The sequence below is a fragment of the Leptonychotes weddellii genome, chromosome 1, assembly GCF_054177405.1.
Source record: "Leptonychotes weddellii isolate Sample4059 chromosome 1, ASM5417740v2, whole genome shotgun sequence".
Taxonomy (NCBI): Eukaryota; Metazoa; Chordata; class Mammalia; order Carnivora; family Phocidae; genus Leptonychotes; species Leptonychotes weddellii.
The window spans coordinates 1,045,903-1,058,545 of record NC_138369.1 but is presented as its reverse complement, the minus strand read 5'-3'; the positions used below and the strand labels follow the sequence as shown (position 1 = coordinate 1,058,545).

The 12,643-nt window shown below is 62.0% G+C and overlaps 1 protein-coding gene across 5 annotated transcripts; it reads right to left on the bottom strand.

The window, feature by feature from the left end:
• Nucleotides 1-217: 217 nt before the first annotated feature.
• CSNK1G2 (casein kinase 1 gamma 2) lies at nucleotides 218-9,698 on the bottom strand. 5 transcript variants are annotated; one of them, XM_081828850.1, is made up of 12 exons: nucleotides 9,264-9,698; nucleotides 5,715-6,868; nucleotides 2,998-3,038; nucleotides 2,792-2,861; nucleotides 2,557-2,705; nucleotides 2,233-2,467; nucleotides 2,083-2,168; nucleotides 1,929-2,013; nucleotides 1,688-1,836; nucleotides 1,442-1,525; nucleotides 1,252-1,358; nucleotides 218-1,157 (listed from the first exon to the last, which is right to left on the bottom strand). In XM_081828850.1, the coding sequence occupies exons 2-12, from the start codon at nucleotides 5,743-5,745 to the stop codon at nucleotides 1,103-1,105; spliced, it is 1,092 nt and encodes a 363-aa protein (XP_081684976.1). In that variant the 5' UTR covers nucleotides 5,746-6,868; nucleotides 9,264-9,698; the 3' UTR covers nucleotides 218-1,102. The 5 variants fall into 5 exon arrangements, with proteins under 5 accessions (XP_081684976.1, XP_081685047.1, XP_006743765.1 ...); XM_081828921.1 differs by having other exon boundaries at nucleotides 5,715-6,848; nucleotides 9,264-9,404; XM_006743702.3 differs by lacking the exon at nucleotides 5,715-6,868.
• Between the last annotated feature and the right edge of the window lie 2,945 nt (nucleotides 9,699-12,643).

The following is a 12,643-nucleotide window of genomic DNA, read 5'->3' as shown; positions in this document are numbered from 1 at the left end:
ATCTTGACTAGGTTAACAGCAGTATCTCCAGACCCCAAACACAACCAAGCCCCGCTCCAACACTGACCAGAGTTCTCGGTTCTCTTGTTCTGACCGTCCATGTCTCTTGAGCAAGGGGTTACCCCCTGAGCCTGCCCCTCCCAGGAACGTAAGCATCTCTGCTGCCATTGCTGCTTCAGTCAAGCCTCTTGGAAACACCGGACACCACACTCAGGAGTGCTTTCATTTTCCTTTATTTTTTTAAAAAAGCCCCTAAACTCTATGGCTTCCAGGAAGCATCAGAGAAACCGAAGTGCCATTTCTGTACACCGTGTAAAGCAAGACCTAGACACACACACCGCTGCCAGGCCTTCCCCGGCTGCTCCACCCTGAGGCAGCGTGGGCCCTCCGGGGGGGGCCCAGAAGGACCACACTCCCACCAGGGCTGCCCGGCCCTGGACGCGCCTGCAGGGCTGGGACAGGGCTTTAAGGCGCTTGTCTCCTGCTGGTCCGCCGGCGGCGTGGAGCACAGACACGAGAAGCCCACGCACACCCGGGCACAGACCGTGGCCCGAGTGCCAAGCAGGAGGCCGCCCCCGGGGCTCCGGGACCCTGGACACAGCTCCACGAGCAGGTGTGGCAGGAAACCCTGCGGGGCTGTGCCCGCCGGCCCAGGCTTTGGTGCAGCATTTTGGTTTGGGGGGCCTCCCCCACCCCGTCTTCCCCCATGGTGCAGGGAGGCCCAGGGCAGGCTCACCCCGGCAGCAACGCCCACAGCACCCCCTCGAGAAAACGGCCTTTGGATCGAGGGAGACAAGCTGGACTTTATGAGACTAATGGGACGGGCGGCCGACTACTCACTTCAGCAGGCGGGCGAGAGGGGCGCAGGGCAGGGTGGCCACCGTTTCTCTTCTCCTTGTTTGAAATAGTTAATGCTCTTGGAGGGGAGGACCAGACACGGGCGTAGAAATTTCGCAAAGTCTCATGTGAAGGAAGTGACCCCGCGTGGGGGGCGGGCAGCCGTGGCTGGCCCTGCAGTCTGTCCTGGCTGTGGGCCACGTGGCCGGGGCCAGGCTCGCCGGGGGCGCTGCGGCAGGAGGGTCCAGGGCGCCCGGGCCCAGCATCACTTGTGACGCTGCACTGCTTTTCTCTTCCTTCTCTTGAAAAAACAGCAGCACCTGCACAGGGTGGGCGAGGGAACACGGACATGGGGCCGGTGGTGGGGAGGGGGCCCACGGTGTCCCCACGCCCGGCTGCTGCCCGGGGCCTTACTTGGTGTCATCGGCCACCTCCACCTCCGCGGGCGCCGTGATGGGAGCATTGGAGTGCCCGGCAGTGGGGTCGTCCGCGTTCAGCTCCCCGTTGGTGGAGTTCAGCGCCTGGGTTGGGGGAGGCAGCAGGGGGGTCAGGTGGGCCCTGCCCCACCGCCCCCATGGTCGGGGTCCTTGGCCCAGCCCCTCACCTGGTTTTTGCTGTGTAGCTGGGCTTTGTCCCGAGGCTGAGGCTGCGAGGGCAGGTCGGAGTGGACCGTGCCGATGGGCGTCGGCTGCAGGGGGCAGGACGCAGCGCTGAGGCCGGGCAGCCTACTCCCTCCCACCACGCACCTGGGGTCCCATGGGCATGGAGCACCAAGGCTCCCGGCCCCACATCCTGGGGCCTCACCCACTGCAGGAACCAGGGCTCTAGCGGTCCGGGGACCCCCACGTACCAGGGGCTTCCCCGCCCAGTCGTACTCATAGTCGAACACGAAGCCGCTGCGGTCGAAGAGGTCGCTGAAGAGCTTGCGCAGGTAGTCGTAGTCTGGCTTCTCGAAGAAGTCCAGGCGCCGCACATAACGCAGGTAGGTGGCCATCTCCTCTGTGGAGAGCCAGCAGGGGCCCCCGAGTCAGTGGGGCCCGGGGGCGGGGGGTCGGTGGGGCCCGGGGCCATGGGGCTGGGGCGCCCCTCACCTGGGAAGCTCTCGCAGAGCGCCTCGATGGGCGTGGCCCGCTTGGTGTCCCCGATCTTCTGATAGCGTTCCTTGAGCGTGTCGGCCTGTGGGGGGAGCGGTCAGCCGACACCGACCCACAGGCCCCCCGCCCGCACCCCCGGCCCCGCGCCCACCTTGAGCCCCTGCCAGGGCAGGCTGCCACGCAGGAAGTACATGAACATGTGGCCCAGCGCCTCCAGGTCGTCGCGGCGGCTCTGCTCTGCGGGGGGAGAGCAGGTCAGCGCGGCCCGCGCGCCCCCCCGCCCGGCCCACGCGCGGCTCACCCTTGCCCAGGTGCGTGTTGATGCTCATGTAGCGCGCTGTGCCCGTCAGGCTCTTGTGCTCCCGGTAGGGGATGTGCTTCTTGGTCTCGGGGTCGATGTACTCCTTGGCCAGGCCGAAGTCGATGATGTGGATGGCGTGCTGCCGCTTGGTGCCCGGCCGCCCCACCAGGAAGTTCTCGGGCTTCACGTCGCGGTAGATGAGGCTCTTGGTGTGCACGTACTCCATGCGCGTGATCTGTGGTGGGCAGGGGGGCTCAGGGCTGTCCCCTCGGCCCGCCCGCCCCTCCCCTGCCCCCCGCCCCTCCCCAGCAGCCCCAGCCGTACCAGCTGGATGGCGATCATGAGCACCGTCTTGAGCGTGAATGTGCGGTCACACAGGTCAAACAGGTCCTCCAGGCTAGGCCCCAGCAGCTCCAGCACCATGGCATTGTACTTCCCACACGGGCCGAAGTAGTAGACCTGAGGGATGCCCTCTGCAGGGGCGACACCCAGACTCGTGTGGGACCCGGTGGCGCCCTCGCGGCCCCCACTGCGCCCCCACTGCGCGGGGCCCAGGTACCTGCGGCGCTGAGCTGCTTGTAGAAGCGGTACTCCAGGTGCAGTTGAGGTGCCCGGGACTTGATGGGCTCCTGGGAAGGGCAGGTGGACACGTGGTCAGGGGACCCACCGTGCGTGCACCCCGCCCCCCAGGAGACCCACCGGGCCAGTCTGAGCTCAGGACCCCTGAGGCCCCACTGGGCTGTGGGAGGGAAGGCCTGAACTCACCAGTTTAATAGCTACGTATTCATTTGTATAGAGATTCTTCCCTGTGGGAGAGAGGTGCGTCAGCGCGGCAGGGCCCCCGGCATGGGGGAGACCCCACCTGACCCACGCCTCCAGGGCCACCTCCTATTCCCTAGCAGACCCCCTTGAGCCCGGCCATGGCCTGTGAGTGATAAGAATGCCTACAAAGCCCCCTGCCCCGCCGCAGGTGGCCCCCATCTGCCCCACACCCTCATCTTCCAGCCCCCCTGCAGCCAGCCCTGCCCCCCCCACTCAGGCCTGCCCAGTCAAGGAGGCTGCTCCCAACTCCTCTCTAGGGGATCCTTCCCACCAGTACACCAACTCGTGCCAATTTCTCCCATCTAAAAGAGAGAAAACAGACCCACGATGACCCCGAGGCCCCTCTTCAGCTCCCACAGCGCAGCAGCAGAGGCTGGTGTTCCCCTCCGCCTACGTCATCTGGCCTGCAGCAGCCCTTCCTGGCTCCCCGGGACACCCCCCGCCCCTTCTCTCCGGTAACTCTATACTCCAGCACCTGCTCTGCCTCTACCTAGTACCAGCCCCAGAGCAGGCCACACCCCCTGCCCCTGGCTCATCTCCTCCTGTCTGACCCACCAGCAGACCCCGACCCCGCGGAGCACGGCCCCCTGGCAAGAAGCCGCATGGAGAGGCCTGTCCAGGTCCTGTCTTGCGATGACTCACCCAAGGCACTCCACACCGGCCATCAGCATGGAAGGTCCCTTGTGGTGCAGAAAGGAACAGGCCTCAGGGCCCTGCCCCTTGCCGGAACCTGTGGCCCACTGAGACACTGCTCAGTGGCACCTGGTGGGCAGAGAGCCCCTGGCTGGCTTCCCAGGGCACCAGAGCTCACCACACCTGGGGCCAGGAATCTGTGTGCCTCACAGGGAAGAGCGAGCCGGGGCAGGGTCTTCCCAGGCCCATCGCTGACCAGCAGGACCTCCAGGAACCCACACAGAAAGAGCCCACACGCCCAACCGCAGAGAACTGAAAACACACGAGTTCCGGAACCTGCCGCAGCCCAGACTTCACCTGCTAGAGCCCCACAGACGGGACTTACGGTGAGACGGCCCCAGCCCCGTGGCTCAGGGCTTCTGAGAAGGGTCTCCGTGCCCTGTGTGTGGACACCCAGCACCCACGTGGCTTTGCGGTCCGGTGACCTGCTGCGTAACAGAGGGCTGCCCTAGCCCCTCAAGCCCAAGCGCTTGCCCCTGCCCCCCAACCCTCTGGGGGTTACCGGGCACAGCACCGTGGACAGCTGTGTCCCCGTCTCCAGTAGAGATCCTGGCCCATGGCCTCGGCCTGGCCTCACGGGACCCCAAGGGCCATGAATGTGGCTCCACATGGGGCCCCTGGTCCTCCAAGATGCCACACGGTCTGCCCCGCTGGCCTCAAGCTGGATCCACTGTGGGAAGAGGCCTCAGCTTACTCTCCCCACCTCCAACGCGGCGGCGGAGACCCCGCTGCGTCCCACCCCGCAGGCGGAGGCCAGGGCTCCCGCGCCTGTGAGCCCCTCCCCCCAGTCACCACCCCATCCCGGGCGTGCTCGCAGCTGTCTGCGTGGCTGCAGCGCCGGCGGGGGCGGGGGCGACTGCGGCGCGGCCTCGGCCATCCCGGGGCCTTGGTTCCAGGGGCGGCGGCTCGAGAGCCAGCGGGTCAGCTTCCCCAGCACGCCGCGTGCCGAGGGGTCCCCGCAGGCCTGCGGGAGAACCTGGGGGGCACAGCTGAGCTCCAGCCGCCCGGCCACCACGCGCAAGCGAACTTCTCTCAGAGGTTTTCGTCCTCGGCGGGAGCGCGTGCACATCCTGCTATGTATTCACTCATTCCGCGGGCACTTGGCAGGGTTGGGCGTGCTGACCCAGGCAGTGTGTTTACATTTTTCTTTCCCAGCTGTTGCTCCAACAAAACATTCATTTCCGACTGCACCTTGAGAGACTGCCGAGGCGGCTGCGCACCCACGACCCCACCCCACGACGGTGCTGTCCGGGAGGAGCCCGGCTCGCCTCTCCCGCAGCCTGCGTTCTCTCCGCCCCCGTCTCTTGCCGCGGTCTGGGAGGGGCGGGCAGAGGGGCCCCGCCTTCCCGCAGACCTCCGTTCACTTGCGCAGACAACTCAGCTAAGAGGCTCTTCACGGACGGACGCTCAGCAGCAGGGCAGGAAAGCTCTCCTGAAGCCCTGCTTCCTGGGCTTTGATAAAAAACAGGTTTTGCCTCTTAGGTTTTTCCTTCAACATCTTACGATGTAAGTTTCAAACATAAGAAAATGGAAAACCCCTGCGGGGAAGACCCGCATCCTCACCCCCTAGATGACAGCAGCAGAAACAACCTGCTCTTCGTTCCACTGTCTCTGTGCACCTGTCACCCACTCATCTCCCTTATTTATTCTCTAAAGATTTTATTTATTTATTTAATTGACAGGGAGAGGGAGAGAGAGAGACAGCGAGAGGGGGAGCGGGAGAGGGAGAAGCAAGCTTCCGGCTGAGCCGGGAGCCCGACGCGGGGCTCGATCCCAGGACCCCGGGACCACGACCTGAGCCGAAGGCAGACGCCTCACCGATGGAGCCCCCAAGGTGCCCCTCATCTCCCTTATTTTTAACAAAATCAGAGCATTTCAAAGCAGCAGACATCAGTACCCTCCATATCCTACCAATGAAGAGCACAGACTAGGTTCAGTAGGACCCGCGGCTGAGGGGAGACACTGACCCGTGAAGGGCGCACACGTGAAGCGCCCCATGCGATGAGCACGTCGCCAGCACAGAGTCCGGCCCGGCCCCCTCCTTCCCGGCTCTTTCCACACGGCGCTGCGCACCGGAGGTTTGTCCGTGCTGCAGCAGGCCCGCCGCCGGCCCGGTGTTCCTACGAGCTACGCGGAGGTGTTAGGATGCGGACTTCCTACAGGCACGCCGGCCCGCTCCGCCAAGTCTGCCGCTTGTGCTGCAAACATGGAGTGTGACTCACGTGGCTGCCCTCCCTCGTGGCCGATGAGGCGGTGTGCCTTCTGAGCTCCCTGGCGATTCATCGGTCTGCTTTCGTGAAGTCTCTCTTCACATCTCTTGCCTGTTTTTAGTGTTTTTTTAAAGTCATCTCTACAGCTGACATGGGGCTCAAACTCTCAGCCCCGAGATCAAGAGTCACACGGTCCTCCGATGGAGCCGGCCGCCCGCCCCTCTCGTGCCCGTGTTTAATTGGAGTGTCTTTTTATTACTGAGCTGTCCTTCCACGGGCGCAAACACCAGGGCTTTGTCACATGGTGCTGAGCACTGCCCATCTGTGGCTTGCCTGTCCACGCTCCTAACAAGGTTTTCTCATAAATACATGGGTGTTTTTTTTAAGGTTTATTTATTTCATAGAGAGAAAGAGAGCGCGCGCGCGTGCATGTGAGTGGGGGAAGGGGCCGGAGAGAATCTCCAGCAGACTCCCCGAGGAGCATAGAGCCCCATGTGGGGCTCGATCCCACGACCCATGAGGTCACGACCTGAGCCGAAACCAAGAGTCGGACACTCAACCAACTGAGCCACCCAGGCGCCCCTCATAAAAGATGTTTTAAACTCTGATGATTCTAACTGATCCTTTATGGTAACTGATAACTTTATTGTGTCTTGTTGAAGAAACTCTGACGTTCTGACTGCCCGTGGGAGTTGTGGGAGAGCCGGAGTCCTTGAAGGCCAGCGTGAGTTGAGGAAGAGCCGAAGTCCTTGAAGGCCAGCGTGAGCTGAAGGGAGCCCGTGTACTCATGCCCACATGTGTCTGAAGCCGGGTGCGCAGACAGCTGGAGGAGTTCAGGTGCTTGGGGTTCCGAGGGCCTCACCAACGTCAGCAGTCTCACCTCCCGAGGGGCTATGAGCAGAAGGAAGATCCTGGGGGCCACACAAGGCTGGAGCTGCAGCCATCCAGACTCGGAGGCCTTCCTGAACTCCCCCGACCCTTGGCTGAGAACCCAGGATGCCCTTGCGTGAGACAGACGTGACTCCAGCTCTTGAGTCAGGTCAGCTCTCAGCTGCCCACCAGACCCCGACGACGTCAAGATGAGCCTCCAAGACAAAGCGTAACGCAGACATTCCACACGTGGCACCCACAATTTCCAACAGATAATAAGACAGTACTAGACGTGTGCAAAAGGAGGCAAACGAGACAGTAGCAAGAAAAAACAAAGTCAAAGGTGCCAAAGATTTAGCATTTTTTTTTTTTTAAAGATTTTATTTATTTATTTGACAGAGAGAGAGATAGCGAGAGCAGTAACACAAGCAGGAGGAATGGGAGAGGGAGAAGCAGGCTTCTTGCCGAGCAGGGAGCCCGATGTGGGACTCGATCCCAGGACCGTAGGGTCATGACCTGAGCCGAAGGCAGACACTTAACGACTGAGCCACCCAGGCGCCCAAGATTTAGCATTTTAAACAGTCACAAGGACGTGTGAGGATTTAAAGGGCAAGATGGGGAAAATAAATAAACCTCAAGGGAGAAACAGGGGAATCCAGTGAAGTGAGAAATACCATGTATGAAATGAAAAATTCACCCGAGTGGCTCCAACAATAGACCAGACAAAGCAGAGAAAAAGAAGGGCGAACTTATAAAAGAGTAAAAACTAACCAGACTGAAGCAAAGAAGGAAAAAAAGGCTAAAAGAAAACTCAAAAGAAGCTGGAGGGACCTGCAGAAAAGCATCAAACGCTTGACGTATGTGTAATCGGAGTCTGAGGATGCAAAAGACACGAAGACGAAGGCAGGGAAAGATTTGAAGAAACAATGACTAAAGTTCTTCCAATTTAATGAAAAATTATTACACAGATCTATGAAACTTAATCAATCCCAAGCAGGATAAACACAAAGAAATCCCCCTTAAACAATGAGGAATCAAAACCTGAAACCAAAGATAAAAGGAAAACCTTCAAATCGCCAGGAAAAAAGACACACGATGCACAGGAGAACATGAATCATTGGGAAATGCAAATGAAAACCCCTTGACACCCCCGAGCATGCTCAAAACAGAAAAATCTGACGACCCCAAATGCTGATGGGGACATGGGACACGCAGGACCCTCAGATGCTGCCCACAGGAGTTTAGAAAGGTTACCATCACTGTGGAGATCAGTCTGGCAAGACCTGCAGAGGGACGCTCAGGACAGTTTTATTCACAACGGTAAAAATGTCCCTGAGCAGGAGAACAGATGAAGAAAACGGGGCGCAGACATACAGATGGACGACCAGCTACCTACACACGCAACACCGGGGACACTCAAAATCATGCTGAGCAAAAGCCAGGCAGAAATCACCACATACCTCAATTTTAAAACTGTTTTAAACCCAAGGCTGCTGCACCCCACGGCCCCACCGCACACCCTCATTTGTCTATGCAGGGCCGTACCATGTAGGCTGCTGATCCTGACACCCCAAGGACAGGCCCCCGTAGCCCCCAGGCTGCAGGTCAGGCCTCGGCCTGTGTGCGCGTCCTGGTTTGTGTGCGCATGTGTGTGCAAACACGCACATCCTAACAGGGCAGCGGGAGGGGGTGAAGGCGGCTCCGTCTGGGGTCAGCTGCGGAACCAGCTACTAGGCGGTCGGGGCCGTGCCAGGACGGCTGGACACGGCTGCACTGTGCTCTCGCCCGCGAGTCTGGCAGTGTTGCAGACAGACAGACGGACACATCCGCTGTTCGAGCCCAGCACCTGCCCTGCATGCCCCCCTCAACCGGCACACGGAGACCGGACCCTCAGCCCTTGACAGTCGGCTGGCTCAGAAGGCCCAAGCCCAGGGCTTCCTGAGGCCACAGAAAGGCAGTGAGACTCCACGGCCCAAGCCCAGTCCTGCAGCCTCCGGAGCGGCTGTGGTGTGCCTCTGGCTCAGGACGGCATCTCAACCCAGGCTCTCAGGGCCGCTGGTTGGGGCCCAAGCAGTGACACCCGCCACTGGGCAGGGCTCAGGCTTTGCCTGCGGTTCCTGACAGCTAAGTGCTCAGCAGGAGCTAAGCTCGCATTTTCACCTTGCAAATGCACCTGGGCGCACCAGCCAGAAACTTCCACGTGGGTCCCCCCTGTATGGGGGGGGCACACAGATCCCCCATAAAACTGTCCGTCAAAAACACAGGGTGAGACTAGGGGTCCACCCCTCTGGCAAAGCCTCCCCCTTGGGGAGCAGAATCTCACACTTACCTGAACTCCCAGTCCCAACCATCTGGAAGTCATCTGGGAGTGGTGGCCACAGCCCCATCGGGTGGCCTCCCCCTCCCCGTGCCCCGGAATATAAGCAAGGGGCTCACCTAGCCGGAGCTCCCCGAAGTTGCCACAGCCTATCTTCTTCCCGACCCGGAAGTTGGGTCCCACCATCAGGACCCCTGAGCTGGTCCCTGAGCTCCGGACGCCATGGCTGGTCCGGCCGCCGGCCTTGGACATTCTCCGACCCTCCTCCGACTCCCCTTTCCCTCCTTTCTTGTCAAAATCCATAAGTTTGTGGTACCCTGGCCTCTCCACGGTGACTCAGCGGCCGTGCAAATCCCGGGTCTGTGCAGACCTGAGGCTGCGGCCGGCTCTTCGGGGCTAGTACACCATGGTGGCCCGGTGGCTCCCGGCTAGTGAGACGTCAGCGCTTGCCAGGGCCCGGTGGTGGTGCTCATCTCGGTGGCCTCGGGGTCACATGCAGGGGGACGACACATTCTGTTGACAGGTCCCGCTGCCTCAAATCTCGTGGTTCCCGGCTGGCAAAGAAACAGAGACACGGGTCAGGAGGCCACGCGTGTCCACGACGCAGCCCTAGCCTGGCAGGGGGACCCGAGGGCAGCACCATGAGAGGCTCGGGCCGCCAAGCGCACGCTGAAAGATCTACGAAGGTGCGAGCGCGAGCCACGCCTTCCTGGGGCCCGGACAGAGGGGTGCAGTGACCCCAGCCCCCTGTGAGTGCCACATGTCAAGCTGGTGTGAGACGTGCTGCCGAGTGACCCGCACCCCATGACTCAGGGACAGTCCCACTGGCAGAAGTCGGGGCTGGTCATGTGACCGAGGCCCTAGAACCCCGAGGCCAGCTGTGGAGCCCCCAGTCTGGGTGCAGAGAGGGCTGGGAGCCGCCTCACCCACAGCCCCTTCCCCAGGCCGAGGGGCTGCTGCTCAGCACAGGGAAGACGACACGGCAGAGCAGAAAGTGCCCGGGGCTGGGAGACAGGCCCTCGCCACTGACCTCCAAGGCCTCTGGCCTGCCCCACCGGCCCCCACTGCACCTCACCCTGTGCGGTCAGGTGATGCCAAGGTCCCCGGGCCTAATTCCAGGACCTGTGACCTATGGTCAGGTGGGGCTTGCCGTGACCCTGGCAAGGCTTCACTTGGTCAGCAGCTGCCGAGGGAAGTCAGGTGGGCTCCCAGGCTGAGAGAGCCAGCGAGCTGGACACAGGCTGTGCATGCCCCCGGGGTGGGACCAGCCTTGGCCCCTCAGGGACAGAGCAGGGGCCGTGGAGGGCTTGTAGAAGGAAGGGCAGGCACTGCGCAGCCCCCAGGACGCAGGGAGGAAGGGCCAGCCACCCAAGCTGGGTGTGGTGAGGGGCAGGTACCCACAGAAACAACCCCGGGCCGGCCCTTGGCCCTGGCCAGCCGCCTCCAGCCCACCCTGCGTCCCCAGGCCCACCCCCATCCCCGCAGGTTCTGGGCGCCGGTCGGCCAGCCAGACCAGGCCTCTCAGCCACACCTCCTCCTCCAACCCCCACCAACCGCTCACACCAAAGCCAAAGGATCTCTTCAAAAAGAAACCACCAACATGCTCCTGTAAGCGCCCCCGACCAAACACGTCCTCCTCTAAAATCTGAGTGTGGGGCGCCTGGGTGGCTTAGTCGCTTGACGGACGACTCTGGATTTCAGCTCAGGTCGTGATCTCACGGCTGCGGGATCGAGCCCCACGTCGGTCTCCGTGCTGGACCGACGGGCTGGGTGTGGAGCCTGCTTGAGATTCTCTCTCTCCCTCTGCTCCTCCCCACCCTCCTCCCTTTCTTAAAATTAATTAATTAGATTAGGTCTGAGTGTGCGCCAGGGTCCGGGGGAAGGGGCTCTGCTTGTGCACACAGCTGTCAGGCCCAGAGCGGCCACGACCCAGCTCACGCGTGTCCCTGCTCACCGTGGATCGGGGAAGGCGGGCTCCTTAACGCCAAGACGAGACACGGAGTCTGAGGCGCCTGAGCGGGGCTGCCTGCACGTGGGAGCACGCTGAGGTTGGACTGCTCCCCCACCAGCCCTGCGGCCGATGTGCCAGGGAGGCAGGGATGGTGTCTCCTCCCCATGGGGGCCCCCAGGATGCCCCTCCACTGACCAGGCCAGGACCAAGAGTCCTGGGAACAGCTGGCCCAGAGCAGGCGGGGGCCCCGCGGAGGGGATCCCCAGTCCATGTGCTCAGGGAGAGGCGATGGCCCGGGGTGTGGTGCTCACACCCCCCCTCCCGTGCTCTCACACCCGTGTGCACGCCCACACCACGCACAAAGGGGTGCTGCTCCGGAAGCCCGGGCGGGGCCTGGCTCAGTACCCTGCTCCGCCACAGAAGAACCTCAGGCTTAGGGTCAGGAAGGAGCAAGGCCCTGCCTGCTTTGGGGACCATCGCTCTGGTGGGCACTAGGGGTAGAGTGAGTGAGTGAGGTGTGCTGGACCTGTCAGTCAGGAACGGGGGCCACACACAAAGAAGGGGGTTTGCAGGGATTCCCAACTTCCCCGCTCCATCAGTTGTACCCCACACACCCCTGGGCAGGGCCTAGAATATGCAAGGGGGATGGGGTCTTGGGGACAGGGGCTGGGCTGCCCCGGAAGGGAACATGTCCATCTGAGATCGACAGAGCCGGCCCCCTTCCCGTCGCGCACACCTGGAAATACCCTAAGAGCCCCTCTGAGCACACCTGGGGCTCCACCTGGAGGTGAATCTACACAGACCATAATCTCAAGTTTACTATTAAAGACAAAGCCGTCCACAGGCCCCAGCCTTCCTCCTGGGCTTGAGCCAGACCCTGCTCCCTGGACACACCGTGGGGGCGTCAGAACCATACAAGAAAAGCCAGACAGCACTTCTCTCCTCGCGAGGGTGGGGATGGCATCTTTTGTTTCTAGGTCCCCGCTTCATCGTTAGTCCTATTACGGACATACGATTCACATACCATACGTTTCACCCTCTAAAAGTGTACAATTCAGTGGCCTTTAATAGTTATCCAACCATTACCATGATCTAATTGCAGAACATCCCATCGCCCCAAAAGGCACCCCACCCCATGAGTCGTCACCCCTCCCCAGCCCCCACCCCCACGAGCCCCCTTCCCGTCCGCGGATGAGCCCGTTCTGTGCGTGTCACCCACGTGGACTCACACCCCGCGTGGCCTTCCACGTCCGGGTCCCTCCCTGAGCGTCCCCGCCCCCATCAACGGTCACTCCCCAGCCCCCGTCCCCCCGAGCCCCCTTCCCGTCCGCGGATGAGCCTGTTCTGGACGTGTCACCCACGTGGACTCACACCCCGCGTGGCCTTCCGTGTCCGGGTCCCTCCCTGAGCGTCCCCGTCCCCATCAGCTGTCACTCCCCAGCCCCGGCCCCAGGAGCACCCTTCCCGTCCGCGGATGAGCCTGCTCTGGACGTGTCACCCACGTGGACTCACACCCCGTGTGGCCTTCCGTGTCCGGGTCCCTCCCTG